General features: G+C 35.0%; 1 protein-coding gene across 1 annotated transcript in view; it reads left to right on the forward strand.

Moving 5' to 3' along the window:
* TUSC3 (tumor suppressor candidate 3) overlaps nt 1-27,074 on the forward strand; it is a 131,438-nt gene that overhangs the window by 69,248 nt on the left and 35,116 nt on the right. Inside the window, exon 6 of the mRNA XM_075499216.1 lies at nt 5,585-5,674. Coding sequence (XP_075355331.1) covers nt 5,585-5,674 — 90 coding nt within the window. The remainder of the gene's footprint in view (nt 1-5,584; nt 5,675-27,074) is intronic.

Genomic DNA, 27,074 nt, shown 5'->3' on the forward strand with positions numbered 1-27,074 from the left:
ATCCTACTGTTCATCTATGGATATTTTTCTCTCTGACATGGTAGCACAAAGATGAGGAAGGGATTCAGTCCTTAGATATTTGCAGAGTCCTGTCCTTTTATACTGATAACAAGAAGTAATTCAGATTCTTGTCAAGACTCTTCATTTCATAAGCAGAGAGAATAAAAGTCCAGATGATATAAACTGAGCAAATTTCTAACATTTTAGATAAGGAATTGCTACATTTTAGACAGCAGTACTGGTGCTGAGAGTTTATTTGTTCAGTTGGCTAGAATGTGGGCTACTAGGAGGCTTTTTAAAGCATTTCTTTGTCAGGCTGCCACTGTGGCTTTCTGCATGTAATTTTCAGTTTTATTTTATGTGTATATTTCAGATTTGCCTGTATACCTGTGGAATCTGGGAAGGCAAAGTCTGCACTCAGTTTTGAAGGCAGCTGTTGCAGCCATAGGACTTGACTCTATTGGGCAAAATATGTCAAGTCACTTGAATGAGGAGACAAAGCATGTGTTTACTGTTGTCATAACAGTTAATGGTTATGAGGAATGTGTTCTGTGCTGATACACTCCACAGGACCTATACTGTACAGTACATTCATCATCAGTTATTGCTCTAAAAGAGCTTGAAGGGTATCATGGCTACTAGTGGCTTCTTTACCCCCTTCTGGGAATGAGGATAAAAAAGTAATGTATTTTATTCAAAGGTACAGCTAGAAAAAGTCAGGCTCTTCTACATGAGTAGATAGGCATCTCAAAAGAACAGCAATAAATGCAGGTTATTAATTTCCTTTTCTTCCTATAGTTAGAGGTTTGAGAGATGCACAGTACCTTTTAAAGATACAGAAACCCATTCTCTTTGCTTTTGTGTTGTACTCCCTGTCCTTGAATTGTATATCTCTTATTGGAGATTCTAATAAGTGATGGATTGTTATTTAAAAATTGAGTACAGATCTTGCAGCTTGGTAGCCTTCATTGAGTACAAAAACAAAGTTAAACTGGATAGAAAGGATTACATTTCTTGAAAACATTAATTGTGAAATGACTAAAACTTACATATACAGAACAGTATAGAAATTAAGTACAGAACTGGCTGTCTGTGTCTCCCCTCTTTCTGAAACCATGCTTCAATTTAACTATATTCATAAATGAATCCAGAATTTTATTATTTTTCTTATGTTACAAAGTATTTTCCATGGTCTGAGGTCTAAACTTGCAGAGAGAAATCCAGTGATCTGCTTTGCATAGTATCTACTAGTAGGAAGCTTCACTTCAAAATGCATACCAAATGGCTTTTTAAGCCTCTAGTAATTTTAAAAAACTGGCAGATAGTGTTAAAAAAAACTTACGCCTTTGAGAAAGTGATGTATTAAACCCAAACCACTTGACAAAGCTTGCAAGACCAAGAGCAGTTGTGAAATTCTGCCCATGTACCTGTAAAGTTGTGTCTTGCTAGCAATTCAGTGTTCTGGTGGGAGTCTTGGTGCTTATTTACCTTGCATCTGTTCTTAGGAGCCTTGCGGTACACACACAAGTGCACCACGGGTGAGCTCAAAGCAGTTTCCCTCTTAGCGAAACTAAGGCTGAAGCCATGCACTGTGAAACCATCAAGAAAGCAACACTTGCAATTTGTTAACAAGGTCCTTGAGCGGTCCTGTCTACGCATACAGTGTACTCACCTAGGACTGGTAATAGGGGTGAATTTCATTCCCACTGAAGACATCCTGGGGACATTTGGTCCTGGAACCATGATGTGTTGTAGCAAATCATTGTTCTGTACTGCACCAGTCAATAATGTAGATCTACTCTGTTTGCTTTTATCATTTGGATGCACAATATGCTACCTAAATCTGGAAGCTCTTAAAATACTTAAACCCTGAACTCCCCTGATAATTTAGGTGGCATACAGCAGTTAAAGTGTTCTTCTTGGAGTCTGACAAGGAGAAAGAAGGGAGAGGTGGGCGAAAGGGGTGTCCTTGGTAAGGGGGTGAAATCTTCTCATGGTGTTCTTCTCTGCAGAACTGCTGAAGTACAGACTCTACTCTGGATAAGTGGAGTTTAAAATCTTTCGAAGCGCTCAGAGAAAAGTGCCTCAGCTTGAATCTTCTCCCCTTCTCCAGTTTTCATCCTTTGCACTTTGACAAGATCCAAGAAAACTGCAGAAAGGGGCCATTTCTCTGCATATGAATTGTTCCATTGAAATAAATACAATATAAACCCATAATGTAACTATGAAGTCATTAATCACATGTTACAAGTTGCTCATTCGTAGGAATAAATTTAGCAAAGTTTTATCCTGGGATAACCAGCTCTCGGTAACGGTGAGTGAACTAGGTGCTTTGGAAATTTTGGATCCCAAAGCATGGGATCCTGTGGAAACTATGGTGTTTGGAATGGTAAGCATTGTGTATCAGTGTGATGTATCATGTATCATAGATGTATGGTCCGTTCTACAAATAATGGTGTGTATTTCAAGTGTATTTTACAAACAGTAGAAGTCTGTAGTTTCCAATGTTGTTTGGTTTTTTGTTGGTTTGTTTTTTGTTTTTTGTTTTTTGTTTTTTTTTTTTACCCGGATGATCATAATAGGAGGATATAGAACACAGCAAAATGAGCTTGAATGCCAAGTGCTATCTGTAGCATACCAAATGTTTGCTTAAGGGATATGATGGAAATGCTCATTCTTAGGATACTTAAAATAGATGAAGAGTAGAAGAGGACAAGGGAGAAGTTGGAGAATGTTTTTTGGCTCCTGAAAAGGTCATTTTGAAATACACGGTAAAGAGATGGATGATGGAAGGAAGTCATGGCAGATCCAGGATGTGGTGTACTAAATTAGGTCACTAACAGTCTGAACTGGAAGAATATGAAAGATGCCTTCAGCATAAACAACTATATTGTTAACTCTTTCCTTTTCAATAATACTAATACTTGGAATTTGTCTCTCCCCACTATTGTGTCTCCTAGATATTTTTTTTGTTAGATGTTACCATGTTGTGAGACAGTGTATTCATATTGGCAAGCATTGAAGATCTTCAGTAATTTGAGAGATTTATCCATTATAAAGTATATGACTGTATATAATCTGGGGTGGCTTTTTTAATCTTTCCACATGGAAGCAGATTTGGCCTTAGAGAATGTAAATTAAATACCGTGATTTAAGAATGAGTAAAATGACTTTTCATAGAAAACTCACTTTGAGCACCACAGTTTGTGCACTCTATGCATCTGTTCTCTTTCGATGTTTTACTTTTCAGCTAACTTTTGGCCTTTCAAAATATCTCTTTCACCTCACTTTTGTTACCCACGTTTTCAGTTTCTACACTTTTGTACTTTCACATAAGCTATCTCCTGCGTGATTCCTCACCAAAATTGCAGTATAAATTTCTCTGCTAAAACAACCTGCAAGGTATAGAAATAACTATCTGTTACCCTTTTCCAGTAATGGAAGCATATATGCTCTTCATTTCTTTGCATATTATTAATTAAAACATAATCCATTTGCTAATAATCACTACCAGTATGCTTTCATCTGTCATATTAATTGCTATACTGTTACATTCCAAATCCTGTTAAGGGCAAAATGAAACACGCCTTAGATTTAAAGCGAAGAATCTGTAATTAGTGTAATTGAAATCTTAACACTACAACAAAGAATTATTATTAAACTGGATATGAAAATGTATTTTTTTTCATTATTTTCTTTTTATTTCTATTACAAGGGCAAAAAGTCTTAATAACAACAACACAATTAAAATTGTTATGCACACGCTTCCTAGTATCTTTCCTTTTCTCTGATGTCATGGTTACTCTTCCACTGTTTCTCTTTGGATCTTGAGATAATTTATTGGCTTCAGTTTAGGGGATGCTATGGTGAGTTGTCAGTGTTCCAGGCTCTTTGCTGGGAAGAGTATGATGCTGCTGCTTTATTCCTCCTTGCTTTAGGGTCCACTTGGGGCTACTTTTACACTTTGTCCTTCCTTCACTCATCTGCAGCTACATTTTACATGAAAATTTACTGGGTAAATGGGGATTGTCTTACATATGTTGGATGCTTGTCCTTTGTTCTCTTCGTTACCCCTAAAACTGGTTTTGACCAGCTCCCATATCTGTGTTTCTTTAATTCACCATTGGTGTAATATTTATAGGCTTGGGGTCTCCAGTGTAATCCTGTGCCCCCTTTCTTATCATTCCATTCTGGTACACTGCATCCTGTGTTTCCATTTTTGTTGTCTCTGCTATCATTCCATGCCTACACTACATCATTATGTTGGTCATAATTATTTAATCCTAAATAGAATAAAAAAAAAATTTACACCATACAAAGATAAGCAAAAGTAATGTTAACTAGGCATAGCCACCTGGTCTTTGGAAATATTGCTGTTTTAGCTAAATAATTTAAAAAAAAAAAAAATCCAGGAAAGCCGGGACAGATTTGGATAAAGCCTGACAAGATTCAGTCCTAAGGCCTTCCAAAGTTTGTTCAAATCATATTGCTAGAGGTGACAATGCTGCGTTTATGGGGATACAGAGCTACACGAGCTTACATTTATTTCACAAATGTGTTACTAAACATTCTTTAAAGAAAACCTTTTAAAGGGTTGTAGTAAACCCTGGTTTAGTTAACCATCATGGTATAAAATTTTACATTCATTATCTATCTGCTTAAATCACTGTGACTATACTATGCTGGTAGGAATATTGATGTACAGTAAAAATGAGCATATATGTAAAAACTGTACTTAGATTATCTTGGAGTTTTTGTAAGGATTATCTGTACTGATAAGTCAAAAGACATATTTAGATGATCCAAGTTTCCCATTTCTGTTTTTCTCATTTGGTAATCAAAAGATACTGTATTTTTGTCTTTAAGATAGTCATAATGACTCTTGCTATGATTATGATGTTTGTCGTGTAGATTCTGCAGTATGACCTTCTGCAAGAATTAATGTCCTTTTTTAGTTTTCATACATTCCTAACCTAACTCCACACTTCTTTCCATAGGGAATTTCAGTTTTCTACCAACTCAACCACCGTTATTTGTCATAGCTAAAATGAATCATAGTCACATAGGACATACAATGAGAATTTCATAAAATGGGACAGACATTTTTTTGATAATTGGATTTTTTCTTATGGTTTTATATATCATTTCATACACCTGAAAGAAAACAGTTAAGCTAAATATTTGTATTAGATTAGAGGCAGAAATAACTTCATGAAAGGTTATATAAATCTCAAACACTAGTTTGCAGAGTATTTGAAATGAATGCCTTCTACTGCTATAAGAGCTTTTTGCCATATAGATGTGTAAATGTGGCAATTCCAAGTGCACATAAAGACAGGATTATTTCAAATGAGATTCTGAAAATCTCTGTCTTGAGCTAACTCATTTTCTAACAGAAGTCATTAAGAATTTTATGAGAGCACCACATCTGAAAACCCTATTGTAAAAATGAACTAGAGGTAGATACTGTATCTGGTTAGGTAAACAATTAGGTATCTAAAACAAACATCACCAGCAGATAATGGTTTTCTATTCGATTCTTCTGGGTAAATAAATGAGTATATTGTTTTTCTATTTTTTCTAGTGTGTTGTATTTGCTATGACATCTGGTCAGATGTGGAATCACATCCGTGGACCCCCTTATGCACATAAAAATCCTCAGAATGGACAAGTGGTGAGTTGCTTCTTTTAATTTTATTTTGAGGGGAAATATATAGATAGTCACTCCCTTACAGTGAGTCTACAATAGCAAATAATTGCAGTTCCATAGTACTGTATGACAGTGTGCCAGAGTCTTAAGTTTCCAGTTGCAAGCAGAGTCTGGTTTGGAATTTCAGATGGTTAGGAAGTTCCACCATCTTTGATATAAGCAATGAAATGAGTGGCCATGTTTTTCAAAATTCTCTCTTTCGGACTCCCAGCTGTAGTGAATGTGTTACAAAATGTTCCATACCACACAATTTCTGCTGTCCAAAGATAAATGGATATTGTGTCTTTTTGTAGAAACATGCTCTTTCACAAGGTGAAAAGCAAGTTTGGGTTTTTTTCTTCTTTTCAGGCTCCATTTACACAAACCTTTGAGGTTTGTAACTTCTTATCTTCCTCTTTCTTGACCATTTTAGTTAGGAGAGGAGATGGCAAATATTTTCATGTGCTTTATATTTTTCATGTGCTTTTTTCCATCATGCCTGTAACTCTTCCACTGAACTTTATGGAATGCTTTTTCCTATATCTCTTTACTCCTTCAATTTAAATTCTTTATCAGCTTTACTAAGAAGTTACCTCTAATTGATTACTGCCAAAATTACTGTTATATCCTGCTACTGCTGTCTTTGAAGGAATTCTCTTACTTGCTCCTTCCTGCTCACAAATTAGCAAATGTTCATCAGAGTTCAGAAGGAGAAACTCTCTTTGCCTACTGGGAAGGTAAAGAGGACCTTGGCTAGTTTCTGCCACTCTTTGTTATTTATCACATTTCAAGCAAGTTGTTGGGATGGAATCTACAAAACTTGCAGTGAACTTAGTGGTCAGGAAGCTTTTTCATGACTAGTGGCCTGTCAAGATATTTTCAGCTTTGACCATCACTGGTTAAAGGAGACTGGCTTATGTCTTAAAGAAAAAATTTATTTGAAGCTCCTTTTCTGTCATAGCTTAATTGGAGTAGCAAAAAAATTACGGTTTTAATTTGATTACCGATTCGCTTTGTATCAGGAACGTAGCAGCATATGGATGTCATAAAATGACATAATTCCATCTGTCAACTTTGTTATGGAGAAGTAGAACTGATATTGTAATAAATAATCTTTGTAAAACACTGTTTATAAAAATTTGGAGTTTTTCATTACTGCCTTGCATATTAAATTTATGATGCTTTCCTATAGAGTGACAGAAAGGAGAAATACGGCACAGAAAAACCACCATTCATGACAAATTAGTTTTTACCATATCCAGTTTTATACACATTGCCCTTCTTAAAGACCTGTTTCTGAAGTGTAGACTACGTTAAGTAATTTTAAAATATCCCTTTAATTTTTCCTGAATTTGTGCCATCTTGTCTTAGTTTTCAGCGTATGAACTCCTATCCTATCCTGTCTGAGTGTCTGAAAAACTACCAGTTTGGGAGTGTTAACATACACAACTAAAAATAACTATGAAAATAACAGTAGAGATGGTTTTAAGTTCTAGTTACTAACTTACTCTTTTAGTCAACACACATACCTTCTTTTCTGGTTTTGCTCCATTATATGACTTCAGGTAAGTTATTTTGTGCCTCTGATTCACCTGTCTCTCCTTGTTAATGTGTGTCTGTACTTTCACCTCCTTGGAGTTATGTCTGTGTCAGTAAGTAAAACCAGTCTGATTCTAAGAATTAAAAAAGTATAGATACAGGATCACCAAGTTCCTGATTTATTTAAAGTATCACTGACCACTATAGTTGTAACTTAAAGCTCTTTTTTTTTACCAGTGTTAGAGGCTTAGTAAGTATTCTGTGAAACCTTACCTACTTTACATTGCATTTTTTTCAAATAACATTATTGAACATTTTCCTGTTTCATTTTTCTAGCACTTATCTATGTTCCTGTGAATTTGAACTCATAAAAGTGCTTATCTAACACTTCTGTGAGATTTATTCAACCATGATAATTCACTGTAACACTGTTCTGCATTAAGTTAGCAACTGCTGTCTTTACATCTGGATGAAATTTAACTCATCACTTTCTTTCAATGTCTAGGATTTAGTACCAATTCCAAATTTCCATGCTAATTTTGTACAAGGATTACTTGCAATGTAATACTCTGAAACATTGTTAACAGTCTTACAGTGTAAAATTCTGTTTTTAAGAGGAGGCCATAGAATAGCTCACCAAGCTTAATTGTTTTATTGTTACATTCAAATTTACTAATTCCTAGCTTTTCTTATTTCATAGGAGTTAGTGGTTCAGTGCTGTACTAGCTGTACAGCCTGACATACCACCAGACTCTGGAAGTGATAATATTGTCTTCATAAACTCTTCCTTGCCTCAGATATCTCCTATTATTTGCTTTGTTCTTGTCATAATTTTAGATGACACTTCATTTCTCTTGCTTAAATTCCTATTTTTTCAAAAGATGAAAAGACATTTGTTTGCTTTGCTTAAACAACGACACTTACTAGTGCCACTATTTTGTAAAAGTAACATTACCAGTTCTTAAAATTTTTGGCTTGTGCACTGCATTTGCGATTCTTTGCTTGATTACCTAAATTACTTTATTGCTATGATTGTATGCTTTGAATGAAGGTTTTAGACCCACACAATTACAAAAATATGGTTTATTCTGTGAAGTTGATGTGCTCTCTTATTGAGGTTATTGCAGTTACTTCCTTTATTCCCCATTGCCATCAGCTAATTTCAGTTTTTGGGTCCACATGAAAGCAGTATCAATTTTTATTTAGAAAGCTGAATCACACGGTACTGTTGTTTGATATTTTAGTTCTGGTTTAGGTTGACAAAACTGGTCCTAGTCGTCTATCTTGACATGTTCTTTTGTTGTATTTTTGGAGTTCTTTTGTATTTTTGTTCTGTTGTATTTTTTGAGTTCTTCATCTTTTGCCTAATAATTTTGTTAGGATTAGGCCATTACTGACTGTGTGACACTAAAATCTGTACCTATTTTACCAGAGTTGAGAGTGAAAACTAAACATTCCATTGGTGTCTGTATATAAACAGTCTTGGGAGAGTTCTGATTTTTATGCAGAGCTTGATCTGTATAGAGCTGGTGGTGAGACAAGTAGAGAGCTGGAGAAAGCAATTAGATATTTTTGAGCCTCCTGCAGAGGTAGTTCTGTTGCTGTTTAATTGACCTAATAGCAAAGAATTCTCATTAGATTTTCATCAGCTTTTAATCAAATAACAGCAATGGCTAAGAAAGCATTTATGTATGTCTATCCAGGGATTAGCAGACTTTTTTTTTATTTGGATACAAATTCTACAATTTTTATTGTCCTTCAAGATGGCATCTTTAAAATGGTTGAAAGGTTGCTGTAAATGAGAACAGGGCTAAGGACAAGCTTGATCTGAAATACTGAATTAAGATGATTTTCAAAGCTCATAATTTTCTTTCCTTCTCTGAGAAGCAATTATTAGAAGTTGGAAAAGTTTTTGTGTGAAGAGGGAAATATGGTATTTTTATTGTCAGATATTAGATGGTTTTCCTACATAAGCTGATGCTTTGCAAAATGGATAATGGTGGTATTTGCCACTATATTAACTGGATTTTTCTTTTACATGTCTTATATTTTAAAAGCTTGTTAAAATTGCTTAAGCATAACACAAATTATGTCCTTAGGAAGCAATTTATATCTGTTTAGCAGGTCTTTTAGATAGAACATCTTGCAATATCAGACCAAATATAAATACTTGTTCAATTGTGGAGTTTATTCAGCCTTTTTTTTTTTCCTACTTACCTTTCACAGTTTTTTAACCACTGATCTTTTTTCAGGAACAGTCTCTCTAAAAAAAAAAGCACTTTTTAAAATGGTCTAGCTGATACGGGTATCTGGTAATCTGTATGTTTCTGAAGTTAAATGAAAAATATGTTTGACTGCTATTATTCATTTTTGCATTTGTCAATGCAAAATAAGGTACCCTGTGTGAGAATTTTATGCTTAGAATATCGAGATTCTTAATTCACATTAGTCCTCTACTGCTAAGCAGGACAAAATATCATTTATTAAAGTATATTCTTCTGTGTTTTCTGACATGACTTTTTCATATGAGTCTAATTAAAATAAATGGAACTTTCTTGGAACAGTTTTAAAGAATGACTCTCCCTTTCAAGCTCAGTAAGTCACAGTAAATACATTGTCCTTTTGCCTTCAATCTATCTGGAAGCATGTTCGAAGTGCAATTTGCCAAGATGGTGTTTGTAATGCCCGACTTTTCTGAAAGTGGCCAGATTGCTTGATAGCCGTTTCCATGTATAAAAAAGTCACTTTGCTGTGTCATATATTATTATATAATTGTCTTGCTTTTGGATAAAAAAAAGTTCATACAGGTTATTATATCAGTGTCTAACATAAGATATCCAGATTGGTGTCAGTAGTACCACAGCAATATTTTGGTGCATCTATCGACAATCACAACCACAGTGCTATTGAAAATACTTATTAATATTTTATTGGAATAGCTAATTATTTATGTTAATAAGCTTGATAGAAATGAGAACTAGATTATTTATGTTATGAGTGTATTTAATGAAACGGCTTTCCTGTGGTCATCAAAGCACTGAGTCTACTCAGAAGCTGCAACTAGTAAAGGGTTTCTCAGACCTTTATTTTAAACTTCTATCTTGATTTAGTAAAAAAAATTAACAGTTGGCAGTGTAAGATATAGAACTAGTATAAAACCATCTTAATTCTGTCAAGAGACCAGCACATTAACAAATGGGCAACATCATATCTAAACTAGTGTTGGGAAAACTATTAACCTGTATAAGACATCTGTCCTAATTTTTGAGATTGCAAGGGTGATTGTAGCTGGCATTTCAATAACTTTCTGTATAACACACATTTCTACCTTGATATTAGAAAAGGGAAACCTTACACAATATTTTGTACCCTTTTTTATTGTGGGGAGAAAAGGAGGTAGGAAAATGGTCATGACAGAAGGGTTGCTCAGATGAGGCATTAGAACCTCTGCATTCTTAAAATGGTCAATTCTTGAAGCATACATGCTGTAAAAGTTCAGATAGTACCATTGTATTGCAAGTACTGTAGTTTTGGCTGAGTAAAGGTGGAACACATTCCCATCGAGTAAAACTGGATTTTAGGCAAGTAATCAGACAGCAAGTAGTCTGTCATGATAAAATCCAATAAAATTTAAAAAGCGCTAGATTTTAATTGCTGCTTGTACCAACAGATAGCCAATTTTAATTGACTGATACCACTTTCAAGTAGCAAACACTCCTCCTCCGCCCCACCCACTCTTTGCTAAGTGTAGATGGGCTCCTAGAAGCAATTTAGTTTCATTTGAAAGAACTGTTTTGTACAGAACAGCTCTTTTTATGTCAGAAGTCAGACACACCTCTGTCTTGTTAGGCAAGTTACGAAGTATCTGAAGATAGAATGATAATTCAATACAGAAACATATACTTTTTTTAAGACAGAAAAACAGAATAACACAAGGGAAAACCTGTTCATGTTGTTCTGTTACTACTAGAACAAGAGTCATCTTCTTAAACCCAGCTTGAGTGCCAGGTAGGAGTCTAGTTTTTCTGTCTTCCTGGACTTTACTGATTGATGTTGAAAGGTAAGGGCCTTCTCTAATAAAATAATTTTGATTGGAAAGTACCTCTGAAGATCATCTAGTCCAGCTGCTTGCTCAAAGCTGGTCAGGCTGCTCAGGACTTTGTCTAAGCAAATTTTGTCTAAGCACATTTACCAGCCCTTCACACTTCTAATATGGGTCAATGGAATGAAAGAAGTATTTGGTCTATGGGTTGGTTTTTTTTTTTGATAATCACTGTTCTAAAAAAATTCCAAACAAAAAAATGTTCATGTGCCTTTTGCACATCCATAATTCTGTAGTTCATATTAATCAGACTGAGTAATCCTGTCAGATACAAGAAGGAATTGTTCCATAGTCTTCTCTGTGGCTAAATACCAGAGTCATAGAACTAAACTGAAAATTGTTGTTTTCAATTATTGTTGTTTCGGTTTCCTATAAACAGAGAACGCTTCAATGAATGGTGTAATGAATGAATAAACACTATCTAATCTTGTCCAGTGCTGTAATTTAAGTTATATTAATGCTGGAAAAGGGGGGAAAAAGACATAGTTTGTCTTTAGAACACAAGTAGGTATACTTGTGTTCTACACAAGTGTTCTTGTGTAGACACAAGAACACACACTTGTGTTCTACTTGTGTGTAACAAGTAGGTATACTTGTTACACACAAAGCCATTAAAATGCTTTGTGTGTAAAAACAAAACTTTAAAATTGAGCTCTGGAAATGTGCAGAAATATTTGGGCATAGTAGTACTTACAGCTCTTTTGTGTGGCACTGTAAAGAACTGGAGAGAGTTTTGTCAATGTTAGCTACTTCACCTTTTGAATGTGCATTTAACTAGAAGTATGCTACAATAAGTGGAAATAATGCAAGCATTGGATCAGCTGCACAGTTTAAAAATGGATTTTAAGAATCAATTTAAGAACCAAATTGAATTAAATTCATGCTGTTAGTCACTTCATATCCCAATAATTGATCACTTGCATTATTATTAATTATCTCTGGAAAATACAGAACCACGCGGACATGATGTAAATGTATATGCCACTTTAGGTAGTGCTCACAGAGGGACCGTAGTGTGTTTGCTACTATAGTCTTTCTGCTATATTCCTCTCATCCCTTAAAAACACTGTATTAAATTCAGGCCTACAAATACTTTGCAAACCTTGAGTAACTGGAAAAGTAAAAATAGTACACAGACTTTAATTTGTATTTCTTCTGGCTTTTTTCTCCTGTTTGTTTTATTTCCTGTTTCCCTAACGCTATTAAAATATTGGAAGGCTTCATTTACTGAAGAACAAACAGTTGAAACCCCTCCAAACAAGCCTCTTTAAAGCTGAGGAAAAAATTCTAGAAGAAACAGATTATAGAGACATTCAAACCACTGTTACTCAGAGGATTATTTTCTGTATAAATTGAAGAACATACCTTCCAAAAAAGATAGCAGATATAGTACAGGGTAGAATGAATCCTGAAAATAGACAGCACAACTGAAATAGTAAACACAGAACAGCAATTTGAAAAAAAAAAAAAAAGACAACTGGAAAAAAAACCCACCCAAATTCCAGCAGAATCCTGGATTTTACTGGTACAGGTGACCAGTACATGTGTGCTGTTGATATATTTAATGTCTTTAAAATGAGCCTCTTTTCCGTGGAACTTACGCCCTTTGAGAGTTAAAGAATACTGTAAGGTTGGGTTATTAACATAAAAATAATGCCAAGCTAACAAGTTAAGTCCAAATGCATAATACTGGTTTGAGGTTTTTCCTTCTCCTTAGGCCCCCCCCTTTTTTTTTTGTATTTGACCATCTACACTGTTTCATATAGCTCTGATCCAGCAAATAACTTTAATGCTTAATTCATAGTGCAGGAGTACACAGTAGTGGGAGAGCCCTTGTACATTGTTCAGTCATGGGCAACTGCATCTTATCAAAATCTTTTACTTTAATTAAGATTTTTCTCCCAGACTTGTTTTACAGTACTGTTGTACCACCTTTTATATTCAAATAAAACTTCTTTTAATTGTTGGGTGGATTGCAGATGCAATACTTTGTACCTTGATTTTGACTTAATTTTGAATAGGCAGATCATATTAAGGAATCTTATTCAGCCCATACTTACATAGTGGATACTTTTTTTTTTCTAGCTGAGTTCTTTTCAGATAAGAAGAACATAATTTGTGGAAATCCTTCTGACTTTTGAAGCATACAACTTTCATTTCTTCTCATCTAATGTAGTAGTGAGTTTTTTTTTTTCCTCGGTTCCTTTCTGGCATCAGCTGAATTCATTAGTACCTATTTTTGCACTCAAGTCATCAACTTGAAACTTAATAAATTAGTCCCAAGATCTAGAGTTCCTTTATGTGTTTTTAAACAGCCTATTCTTTCTCCCATTGAGCCAGTTATTCAACCTGCTTATAGTGTTTGTTCCAAACCCATTTTTCTCCAGCTTTACATGTAACAGAATGAATTGCCAAAGTCCAGATAAATAGTAGCACATTTTCTTTGTCAAGAGGATTAATTACCTTAAGAAAGACTTTGTGCCTGATGAATCTGGTATCTATCTCTTTGGAATAAGTGTGCTGCATTTAATCTCATTTTTCATGTTCCTTCATATGTTTAATTGTTCTTCATTTCAAAATTTATTCAGGAGCTTTTCATGTTCTTGAAATCTAATTTCCTTCCTTCCAGCATGTGTTTAGTTTCTGTGTATGCCATTCTATAGATTTACACTAACATGCTCAGATAGACTTGGCTAGAATACATACATAAAAAAATAAAATTGCTACTAGGCTTTAAGATTTATGTACTAGTTTTGGAATTCTGCTTTTTGAGTTTTCCTCCAACTTTTTATGTGGTATAGAAGCATTCTGTCAGCTTTGAACCCTTGTAACCCTTTTATTCGTCATAAGTATCGCTGAAAACAGAATTCTGAAATTGGGTCATTACCACCCGTTACTGCGTATCAACTTCCTTGCTTGTTCTCTGTTTTAATGGCTGAAATATTGAGCTGTTTTCATTTCATCTGGGGGGCCACCTCAGCTTACATCCTGACAACTTTCATTTTATCGCTAAGCTTCTTGACCTTTTAAGAGGGAAATGTATTTGCTAGTCGGTCTCTTTCCATTCTTTCTAAGCTCTGGTTGTTCATTGTATTCCATTTGGGATTATTAATCAGTGAGGTCTGGAATCCTTCCCTGAAAGGTCACTAATTTATTTATTTATTTATTTATTTTTAAGATGTGTGGGAATACAGATTCAAGATAGCTTAAGAAACTTAAACTGTTAGTCTCTGACTCATTCAATTCACCAAATTTTTCTAGTGCAGATGACTTCCCTCATTAATTTTTCATTTCGGTTGAACCCTTTTGAAATGTAAAAATCTTAAATTGAAAGTTTTAAATGTGTTACTATTAATCTTTCAGTTTAATTTACTGAATCAACTCAGGTCATTTTATGTGAAATTATTTTATACTTCCTGTGTCTTTATAGTGCCCTTTTTTCTATGAAAAATGCACTTAAAATATTATTGCTTCTTGTTGAACCAGTGGGTAACTTAGGATAGAATCTGCTAGGTGTCACATAGCGATCATTGAGGTCTGCTGTTAGTAGTATCTGTTTCAATTCTATTTAGAAAATTAGTCTCCGATCTACCATGAGGAGTTCTTTCTCTGAATGCTTTTCAGTTCTTCAACTTTGTAATATCTTTCTCCATGAGTGGGGTCTGAGTTATCTCTTGACCTTGTTCTCCTCCAAAGCCTGAAATGTTCTGCTGAAGCTCAGCTTATCTTTTCATTTCCATTTTTCTGTGAGTTCACCCACACCAGTGCTTAGTTCAGATAAGGGGTGCTGTTTTGAAGCCCATGCCACCTTCATTCTCACCTTCTATACTTCGGTTCACATTACACAGGGTACACAGACTGTGATCCTTTTGGATGAAGTGAAGCCAGAAGGTGAACTCCAGGAGTTCAGCCAGGACACTCCCAGCCACTACTGGTTTGTTCAGTCCATTGGACCAAAGAGGAACTAGTGTGAAGTAGAACCACTCGAGATGTGTATAGTGTGGATATTGGCTTTGGAGAATTAATATGCACTACTTACCAATATAAACATAGTCTTTGAGTCCTCAGCAGCTCAACATAAGCATCTTTGCATCAGTAATGCTGATATTCTTCCAGTCAAATTCTGAAATTTGTTCTGATACGAAGGGTGATGTTGAGCAGGAGGCTCTGCTTCCCTTAAGACATTTCAATCGCAGATTTGTATCTGATATCCCTGTTCCTAGGAGAAGGTGTGTCTTACGTTTTACTGGATATATGCTGGTAATGGATCATCAAATGAATGTATATCTATCTCCTGCTAATATATGTATATATGAACAAAAGCTAGATAGAGCTTTGGGTCATGTCTGCTTTTATCTTAGTAGCTCTGCTGGTCTTTTCTTTGTTTCTTGGAAAGACCAAACCTCAGTAGTCTCCTCAGAATCTTGACTTAAATGCTTTGCTGCCTGTTTTGCTTTTATACTTTTAAGGCTTTATGTCAGATGAGAAAATATATTTTCTGACAAGTCTACTTAAGTTGAAGATCTTTCGTCTTCAATCTTGTAATTTTATATTGACAGTAAAAACACCTCTTTGAATGAATGTTTAGAAAAAATGACTACCAAAGGGTAAACTGCTTTTTTCATTCCAAATTTGTAAAACAATTTTGGTGTTGAGAAGAGATTTTAAAGAATATATTATGGGGAGACTGTATGTAATTAATAGCTAACTCAAATTCACAAATGTTAATGAATTCTTCAATTTTACATCTTGACTTACTTTAGGTCTTCTAGAGATAAGGTGGATATAATTTTTGTTTAATTATCAAATCAAAATTTTCTCAACTGAAAAAAGTAGCTTAATACCTAAATGCTGTTAATGTGTGACAATAAGAATTTTAAAATACGTTGTGTCCTTTGTACATAACAAACTTTTCTATGTGGATTTTTTATCATATTTTTAAGTATTACTGTGGGTCAATCCTGGCACCTTTTGTCATATATTTATTTTTAATATGCTATGAGGATGATTTCCTTTCTTAATATGCTATGAATATAATTTTCCTATATTTAACAGGTCATACTGTAGAAATATTTTTATATCCTCTTATTTATGGCTTTCAAACACAATATTCAGTCCTTTAATATTTTTGTAATTCTCTACAACTCTCTTGAAATTTTAGTAAAAATACATATTCAAGTTGATATTTAGATCCTAGACATAAACAATTAAAAAAGCTCAATCTTTTAACAGAACTAAGAAATACCTTGCTGTGTATAGATATGTTTCCTAATTGCAATGCTTTCTCCTTTCATTTTAAAGGTCAGTTCTATTATTGCTGATGATTTTATTTTACTTTGGCAAGCTAAAAAAAAGGGAATAGAATACTTTCAAACATACAGAAGTTGTGTTTTAATATCTACCCAAAAATAGTGCATTTCTCAACAGAGAGTTTGCCAGAAAAGGGTTGTTAGTATTAAAAATACCAGTTTCAGGGGAGACAAAAGAGTAACCTTCAAACTTTTTCTGACTTTGTCTCTTATCAGTCATGCAAGTGTCAGAGTCATAATATGAATACTCAAGAAGGCTTTGAATTGTCAATAGAGGAAGCTTCCTCTTTGAGGTTATATTCGCTGGAACAGAAGAGATAACGCTATTATCAGTGTTTTTATAGTGTAGCCAATTTCTCATTACATGTACTGAAATGCAGTTTTTAATACAGTTTAGATACTAGTTTAATGATAAATATGTCAGACTTTTAAACTAAATTCTGAATGTTTGTGTCAGTCCTGATACAGAATGAAATTCCACTCTGGTCTCTTTCAGAGATTTTTATGAGCATTTTCTGGGGAAAAAAAGTAATTTTTCAAACACATTTCTAACCTCCATTTTAGGAAATTGACATTAAATATGCATTTCTTTCTGGGGTGTGTGTTGAATTGTCAGCCAGTTGGAACTTCAAATTTTAGCACTGGAATATAAACATATACAGAAGAAAAGCTAGCACACTGTATAATATACAATACCATTACAAGCTATTTATGATTACTGTAGTATGAATTTTTATGCTTTTTTTGATAAGGCATTCAAGCCCTGTGTTTTAACTGCTGACTGCGTGAATTGGTTTAAACTGCTGTTCATGGGCTTGGTACTTTTATTTCTTACATATTGTAATTTTTTTCTATGGGCAAGCTAATGCACAAAATCTCAATGCATTCAAAAGCATTGTGCAAATTTTGCATGATAATACAATTGTGCTAAACTTTTACATGTGTCCCACTTCAAATTTGTTAATATTCACACTGAAATTAATCAAGGGCTCAACCGCTGCTAGTGGACTGTAGAGCTATAAAGGATTTCTTTTCTTTTGCATTGACTTGTAGGTCATTGTTAGCAATATGTCAATTAACTCAATTATTCAAGATCATTTATACAAGAATTATGTGTGGTCTCCACTACCAAATATGGGTAGTCTTACGAATCATTACTGCATTTAGATATTCTGAAGTAATATTTGTGTTTTACTTGAGTGAAATTCTCATCCCTGATCTTCTAATGCACAGGTTAGCAAATAAAGATCGATAAGTGTATCAGGGCTTAGGGTTTCACCAGAAATCTCAAATATTTCAGATGTATGAAAATAGCTTTTAATATCTAATATGTCATCATGGCAATTAAAATCCAATAATCATCAAATATGCTGAGTGTCTGGAGAATTCTATGTATGCAAAATTGTGGCTCTGCTGAAAGCTAGACCTTTGTTTGTTAGTATCACAAAAAATAGTCCATATTTTGTGATTTTTGGAACTAATTATTAGTGAATATAGATCTTCATTTGGTATTAACAATATCCCATATCTTATAAAGTTGGCTGTGTTTCCCTGTTCACATCACTCAAGAGGCTGATAACAAAGACATTGTTTTTGACAGTAAGACTCCAAATGAATTCATATGATGGCCGTTAGATCAACTTTGGATGTTGTGCTAAGAACTCTGCCAGTGGAATACTTCTGTGTCAGTGTATTACTGATTTTAGCAACCTATACAGCTGATGATATATATTTTATAATACATGAAAGGTCAGGCTATAGTATTCATCTTACAGAACAAGGACTAAATTTTGTCTCATTTCCACTTTGTTCTTAGTTGCCTTATCTCTTCTCCTGTCAATCTACCTGTCTTCAGGAAAGCAAAAGTGGTTGAAGCAGTGGTTAAGTGCATTCCTTCTCAATTTTCCTGTTGCTGATGGAGTAATTCATTGAACTAAAAAGATAAAAATAGAAAAGAAGTTAAAATCCAATACCTAAACCAGTATTCTTTTCAAATATATACTTAAATATTTCTCTGCATACCTTAGCAGGTTGAACCCTAGTAGTTTTTGTACTACTAAAAGGATTTTTTGTACTACTATCTAAAAGGATCCAAAATGCAAAAAGGGAGTAAAGAAACAATTGAAACAAATGAAAATGCAGAAGCAAGACTCATGAAAAATATTTTACTTATTATCCAACTTTTCTTCCTATTATTTCACTTGTGTAAGATAATGTACAGTCTTGTTTGAGAAAGTGTCCAAAGACTGTCATCTACTGGAGAGTAATTCAGATAATAGTGGTTCAGTTCAGCTTTTCTGCTGTAGAAGGTAATTTTTTTTTCCTAAGTGTATGCTAAAGACTGTCTTCAAAGTTCCAGATACATAGGGAGGTAAAGGAACTTTATTCCAAACACTCCAACAAAAGCACAGGTTTACTGGTAATATTTTTACTTATGATATCACGGGCTAACTTTTAAAAATAAAATTATGTCTTTACTAAACAATTGTCATCCATATTTGAAGTTGCTCTTAGCTTTTTGTTAACCAGCTTAGTTTACCTGTTTTAAAAGACATAGTAAATAAAAATCAAGGAACCTCTGTCATGAATCTTGAATTACTATTAGGATGAGACTGAAACATACTGAAATATCTGCCATGACCTCCCTCCAGAAGCATAGCATCATTCTTTTTCAGTGATTCTAATCAGTGTTTTCTGAAAGTGGGATGTGGAGTTTGATGCCATAGATTAAAGATTGGCACTAGCAAGTATTTTATAGCAAACATTGCAAAATAAGTCATATGTCATTCAACATGGGGGAAAAATAGCCTTCTTCATTCTTGGTTGTAGATTGTCTTGTTAAATATGATTGCTTTGGCTCTCTGTGACATTTTTACATTTAACACAAAAAAAAAGCTTGTATGTCCTGGTTTCGGCTGGGATGGAGTTAATTTTTTTTTTCTTCCTAGTAGCTGGCATAGTGCTGTGTTTCAGATTTAGTATAAGAATAATGTTGATAACACACTGTTGTTTTAGTTGTTGCTAAGTAGTGCTTACACTAGCCAAGGACTTTTCTGCTTCTCACGCCCTGCCAGTGAGAAGCTGGGAGGGGACACAGCCAGGACAGGTGACCCAAACTGGCCAAAGGGCTATTCCATACCATATGACGTCATGCTCAGTATAGAAACTGGGGGGGAGTTTGCTGGGGGACAGCAATTGCTGCTCGGGGACTGGCTGGGTGTTGGTTGGCGGTTGGTGAGCAATTGCATTGTGCATCACTTACTTTATATATTCTTTTATCATCATTATTATTATTATTTTCCCTTCCTTTTCTGTCCTGTTAAATTGGGTTATCTCAACCCACAAATTTTACTTTTTTTTCCCTGATTCTCTCCCTCATCCCGCTGGAACAGAGGGGAGCGAGCGAAGGGCTGTGTGGTGTTTAGCTGTCTGCTGGGTTAAACCATAACAGTCTGAAACCAGGACATTGCGTCAATACTGATATTAAGTAAAACACCGATATTAAGTCAGTGATGTTGTACAAAACTGGTCACCTCTATTCAAGGATTATCTGAAGCTGGCACAGAGCAGGCCAGAAGAATAGGAATTTATTTTTGATCATTAATCTGTGACTATGAGAATAGAGTTAAGCTGAAGTTACCTGAAAACTTCCTATAAAGTATTTATGTCATGATTATTGTCTAGATATTTATATTTTTTAATTTCCAGAGTTGTTTGTGGATTTTAAAGATACTTTTCTACTAGCTTGTAACAACATTTTGAATGCCCATTCTTTATCCCTCATTCAAGAAATATATAACTGAGTGGAGAGAGTGGATAGAGCATGAAAAAAATCCCCCTTACAGCTAAAGTGAAGCATTTCTTAGAATGGTTAATGATATAAAGCTATAAAAACTTTCACATGCATGTGCAAAGGTAAGTGCGTGCATGTATATTTATGTATCCTTATATAAGGATATGTTTTACAATATTTTTGTGGCTTTATGGCCGTTATTGGCACTCTATCCATTACTTTTGCATCTTAAATTGTAATATTGGGGGGGGGGGGGGTGTTCAGTGTGCCTTTATTTCAGTCCTTTAGTCATTATTAATCTTTATAGTGTTGCTGCTGACACATTACTTCTTCATTACTATAATTCTTGTCCAGAATAACTTTGTATCAGTGTATTTAGTTTTTCTTTTGGTTCTCTTTACACACTCCACCAACTTCCTGCTTAATGCTGATTCTGAGCTTCTATACATTTTGAAAATATGGAAACAGTCAACATTCAGATATATGCAACTGTTTACCACATATATGAAGATATTATTGAAAGAAAACGAAAAACATTATTGAAGTACATATTTTAATAAAGAATGAAAGTTACACCTGAGCGGTACGAGGTCTAAAGCTTTTGGTTTACTAGTATTATTTTTTTTCTCATGTTCTGGAATGCTGATAAGAGTCTAAAAGTTCAGTGTTCTGTCAACTTAGTTCCAGGGCTGGGTTTTTTTGGTGGGATTGGGTTTTGGGGGTTTTTTGTTTATGTGGAAACAACACAAGGAATGTTCTCATACCCATAGGCAGTGCAGTATGTAGTTACTCTTGGGTAAAAAGATGACATGCCTTTTTCAGATCTTTCTTTAACAAAGATCTACAACAAAAATGGTGACAAATTCCAGTCAGCTTGTTTTCTCAGGAAGTGAGCTGTATACAACCACTTCTTGTTTTTGATGGGCCTGGGCCTTCTTGAAAACTAGTAAAAGCTGAAGGGAAGTTGTGTAAGAGGGGGAAAAATGTTCTTGAGTCTGTCCTGTGTTCACTAAAAAGCTTTTGTGCTACCAATTGCAGTTCATAGGATGTAAGTTTTCCTTAATAAAATATAAATAAAATCTTTAAATCTTAAAGATACCATGTCGTCTTTGGAAGCAGTTTGAAGAACATATGCAATGCATCAGAGATATGTAGTGAGTACTTCATTCATATTGAATTGACTTTCAAGCCAAGAATGGAATATTGTTTAATTCACACTGAAAGGCAATGGACAATGCGAGCTTTAAAAGGGGGAGACAAAGGATGAGGAAATTTAAGATACCACAGCTGTATGTTGCCAAGAGGTGTAGTGAGTCCTGGTAAAGCTTGTTGCAAGACTTTTAAGTATTGCATTATACTTCTTTAAGTTACATTATATGGAATGGACAAGGCACACATTTAATGGATTAAAAACTTGTTCACTACTTAAAAGGTTTTTAATAGGGACAGATCAATAAGGAAGACTTTTGGGAGACCAATGTTTCCTAGTAATCTAGACACTAATGTTCTATGTCATTAAAAGAGTTTCAAATAAATTGAGAGGTAGTGTTGGTACTGGAGGACTGGGAATGTGGTTAATATGATATCAGTTTTTAAAGAAGGTGTTGGGGTGCTTGCAAGGCCCATACTGAATAAAATGCTCTAGATAACAGCTGTTAAGATAGGAATATGTGTGTGAATGGAGTACCAAAACTAAGAAGGTATTTGCCCTAATGCTTTGTTAAAGAGGGTAGCAACCATCAGATGAATTAAACGGTAACCAGGGAATTACAAAGACACTTTTGAAATAGAAGAAGGAATCAGTTTGAAAATAAGTGTAGAGGAAAAAGGAGAATTTGTACCAATGGGGAAGGACCTTGGAGGGAGAGAACAGAGCAGCAGTAGCAACTAGCTTTCTCACTGCTGGAAATGACCACACTGGCAATATGAGACTGCCTGGGCCTCACAGAGCAGCCTTTCCCTCAGATGCTGGGCATAGACTGTGTCTAGCTAGTAGGATGCACTAAGTAGGGACTTGCACATTGGGCATGTGGGATGCTTTTACTGGTGTGTGCATTAGTGGATTGTAGGGACCTTCATGGATATACATAACGTGAGAGCACAGTGGGGGAGATGTATGTGAGCAGGGGAAACTGTGCTTCTGGAATCCCTGATTTGGATAAAACTGTGTGAACTGAGCAGTTTTTTTCATCAAGGCTCTTGACATCTTGGGAACTGAAAACCAGTAAGTATGATTTCTGTATTGGGCAAACTAATAGATACATGATTAAATATGGCACAGTGGGGAGAGCAACATGGCAATAGAAGTCTTGCCTCATGTATCTACTCAAGTTCCTTGAAGGCATCAACAGGAATGAAAGAGCTACTGCTGACAGTCCAGTTGAACTGATGGAAGTTTTGCCATCAAATAGGTTTGAAGAAGTTACAGAATGAGGTTTAATAATTTCTTCTCGTGAATGAATAAGGAACTGACAGGTCTAAATTATCACTTTTTAAGGTGAAAGGAAATCAGTGCTGTCTCACAGGGGTTTATGTTATGACCTTTGCTATTTACCGTTCATCCTTTTCCAAGAGCTTGGCAGTTTGCTGTTTGTCTTAAGTTATTTGGAAGGCTAAAGAGAAGGACCAGCTGTGAAGAAGTATAGGTGGAGTTCTGTGCAGAAGAACTGCGCAAGTATTATCTGCCATTTTATTGCTCTGTTAGAAATAACTGTAAAGTGATATGAATGAAAAAGCAGATTATACATTTTCCCTATAAAAGTAAAATGCCTGTAAAATGACTGGCTCTCAGCAGACTATTTCTATTCAGGAGTAAGGTCTTTTGATTAGATTAGCATAATCAAAACAACTCAGTGGACAAAAGCAAACAATGTTTAGAATTATTAGGAGAGAAAAATACTTTCAATGCTATAAATTCTGTGTTTCATGTACAGCTTGAATACAATCTGGGAAAAGCTCAGGACATGACACAGGGTGAGCTAAAGTATGGAAGTGCTTCTGTAGAAGGAATGATAACAGGCCAGTTTGAGTGAGGTGCATTAAATAATGTCTGACATGGAGAGAAGTGTGAAGGGAATAATTTTCAATTTATTCAAATTAAATCTGAAGGTGACATTTTCAAATAAAATGTTTCTACATGTTACACAGCTGTGGAACTCTTTGCTGCAGGTTATAGCAGATATTAAAAGTTTACAGCTTTCAAAAAGCTACTGTACAAATTTATAGCCTCTTGAAGGCATTCAAGATGGTAGTTTCGAGGTAGTCTGCCTAAAAACTAGGAGTATGTCTTGGGAGGCAGTGTCTCAGGGAGAGATTTAAAGGGACCATTCTAGATCATAACCTCAACATGAACATTAAACTGTAGTGTCATTAATAGTGTCTATCTTTGAGTATGTGAAAAGGCTATCAAGTGCAAAGTTGTTATTCCTTTGTTCACAGCATTTAATAAAATAATAGAATAAAATTTGACTGCAAATGGTTCAAATGCGTGTACTTCAAGAGATGTGAAAATACTGGAAGTATTGTCACAAGAATAAAGATTTTCAATAGTTGGTCATTAAAAAGAAACTAGTGGTTTTTTAACGTTGCATTGCAAGGTTGAAGAGTCTTCTGTGCGGCTGTGCTAGAGCATTCTGTGTCTGGAATACCCTCATCATTCACATGGTGTATATACTAATTCACATCCTTTGAAATTAGCCAGATTTAAAGAGGAAGGGAAAAGGAGATGTGGACTGGTAGGGAGCGATACGTAGTCCTACTAATACATGCAGTCACACTGTGTGCCAGCTGTTCAGATTAGCTTTTGAGGGAATATGGATCACTGGAGACAGATACCTAAAAACAGAAAAGATGTTCACTGGTAGGGGGCTTTTAAACTGCTTAGGCAAAGAGATAAAAATGTACTTCCTAGTGCTGAAAATAACTTAGATTTTGGAGTACTTTATCAAGGCAGATGCTGCATTCCCTATTACTTGAAGGAGTTTTAGGACATGTAAGATGCTTAGACTGAATTGGGAGAAACTTACCTCCTACTAGGAGAAGCTGAGAGGTAGTAGAGGTAGTACTTAGAGGAGTGTGACTGTCTGTTCTCGTCTTGATACATGATCAAATCCTCTTCCCTTCATAACCTTTGAGAAAAGTGAGCACATACATACATTACATACAGTAGCTTCTAGCCATCACAGTTCCTTCTTGAGATAGACATTGCAGTAAAAGTCAGTGCTTCATCTGTTTGTTGCCTTTTGGAATAAGCAAGGAGTAGTTGCCTCACGACGAGAAAAAAAACAAAAAATGTATTCAGATAAGGGGCAGAGAAAAGAGCTCACCCCAGAGAACCTTCAAATGCTAATAAGGGATACTAGGCTGGATGTGGAGCATTACTGTGAGGATGTCATGAAGTGTCCCCTAGCTGTTTTTTCTCATTCAGGCGCTTAGTGTTAGCCATATTTTGGTTCACTAAATAATTCACTCTCCAGGTCAGTTTAGAAGGAACTTGGGAGAGAGGCATTTCTAACCTCCAGAAACATGTGGGTGACAGTTCACCTGCTGAATCTCTTGCCCGAGGTTATTTGCAGAACCCTTTCTTTTTTATTGAAAGTTTGCATTTTTCTTGTGGCAGCCAGTTTAGTCTTCTGCAGCTAAATCTTATGTAGAAATAAATATGTTAGATTGAAATTCTTTAATATAGAGTAAATGGCTTTACTTTATAGTTTATTCTATGCAATTATGTGGCTTATTGTATACTATATATCTTTCTAAATATTGATGCCCTGAAATTCTATCACCAATAAACCATCAGAATGAAATACTGACTCTGTTGAAATCAATAGCAAAATGCTTATTGACTTCTTTTGAATCAGCATTTCACCCAAATAATTTTAGGTACAGAGAAGAAACGTCTGCGCCCTTCTACGAATATCATAGGACTGCAAATCTGCCTAGGTCAAAGTCACTGTGAGGTTTTGTAAACAGAGCTTCATATCATGTGTAAACTAAAGAGATAGGTGTGTGGTGAAAACTCCTTTCTTTTTTCTTCCCCCCCCCGCCCCCCCCAATAAAAGATGCTTTGAGAAATCGCCTGTTGTGTTAAAAGAATTGCCTAATTAGTCCATAAGAACTCAAAGGAATCTTGAAAGTCCTGAGAGGTGAAAGGGGGCAAAATTCATTACGAAGCCAACAACTGCTCCTGCAACACTGGGAACGACCCTTTGTACTAAGTGGTGGGATGTGTGGAGAAACAGTCTTCAGATTACATGTTCATATTGTTAAATTTAAGACAAACCTGCCTGTATAGATGAGTTTTGAAAACTGACAAAACCACTGAAGTTTCTTAGAATTGTTGACTGGAGTTATGTTGTAATTCATTTAGAGAAAACAAGAAAGACTACACTAGAACTTGCTTGTCTCAGTCAACAGTAAATTAGTGAATTAATTAAATTCAGAGAAATACAGCAGATTGTGGCAGTGTTCTGCCTGTCAGACTCTGATTCAGGCTCAGCTAGTGACTAAGTTTCACTCCAGCACACATCTAAAATGCAAACTTGGAGTTTTTGCTTAGTTTCAGTGGGCTGCAAGTACTCTGAAACTATTAAGAAAATAGCATGTGTGTTGTAAAAGTCTTAATTTTTAATCGGATTTGACATGCTGTCTTGAAATTCTCTTGTGACAAAAGTGTCAATGAAAAATATTTATAAAATGCTCTGTATTTACTTACAATGTCCAAGTTTATGTACAATGGGATTAAACTTGAGGAACTCAATGAGTAAGCAAACAATTCTTTGCCATCACATATGTGAAGGCTGTGTTTTACATCCTTACTTTATGCTAACTTTTTAAGTCCAGAAGTCTATGCTCTTTTCTGCCACTTTGCTAGAGAACCATGTCTTAGGTTCACCATATATGCAATAGGTTTCCTATACTAGATTTTTTTATTTCTTATTAATTTTCAGTTAGCTGCTATGGGCATCACAGTACAGTACAAAAGTTTTTGGCTTAGAACAAACATTTGGGAAAATTTTTAACAGAAAAATTAAACTATGGTAGTTCAACTGTAATGTAGATATTTTAAAAGTCTAGAAGTTTGGATCTTTCCAGATGCCAAGAAAAGAGGAAAATAATATTTAGTGACCTCAAAGTTGATGAAACTTCTGAATATTCTCAAAGAATTCAGTCATCTGGTACTCTGATACGTTTACGTATCTGAATGCTAAATTTGTAACTACTTAAGCCACCTGAAAAATGACACAATGGTTCATAACTAGAACATTTTTAAAAATCTGCTTGAACACAGATCTGTCTGACAGTGCTTCCAGATCTTTGATCACTTTGTCAAGCTGTTCTTGTGCATTAATTTTAATTTTAACAATTCATTCATGTTAATTTGCTAGGCAACATACGGTCCTTAACTTGTTCAATTTTTCCCCTTCATCTAGAATCTTCAACTCTTACTCTATTTTTGCCTTGGTGGTTATTTTTGTCTTAAGATGTAAAAGTTTTTTCCTTGTGCATGAGAACTATTGGCTTATTCTTGCAGTTCCTTATACGATGAAGTAACCCACACACTATATGCGTCCTTACAATTGCTGAGAAAATTGTTGTCTCTTAAAGCCTCCTAGACTTTCCTTTTCCACTTATGTTAGAGCA

This window comes from Mycteria americana, chromosome 4 (assembly GCF_035582795.1).
Source record: "Mycteria americana isolate JAX WOST 10 ecotype Jacksonville Zoo and Gardens chromosome 4, USCA_MyAme_1.0, whole genome shotgun sequence".
In the NCBI taxonomy this organism is placed as follows: Eukaryota; Metazoa; Chordata; class Aves; order Ciconiiformes; family Ciconiidae; genus Mycteria; species Mycteria americana.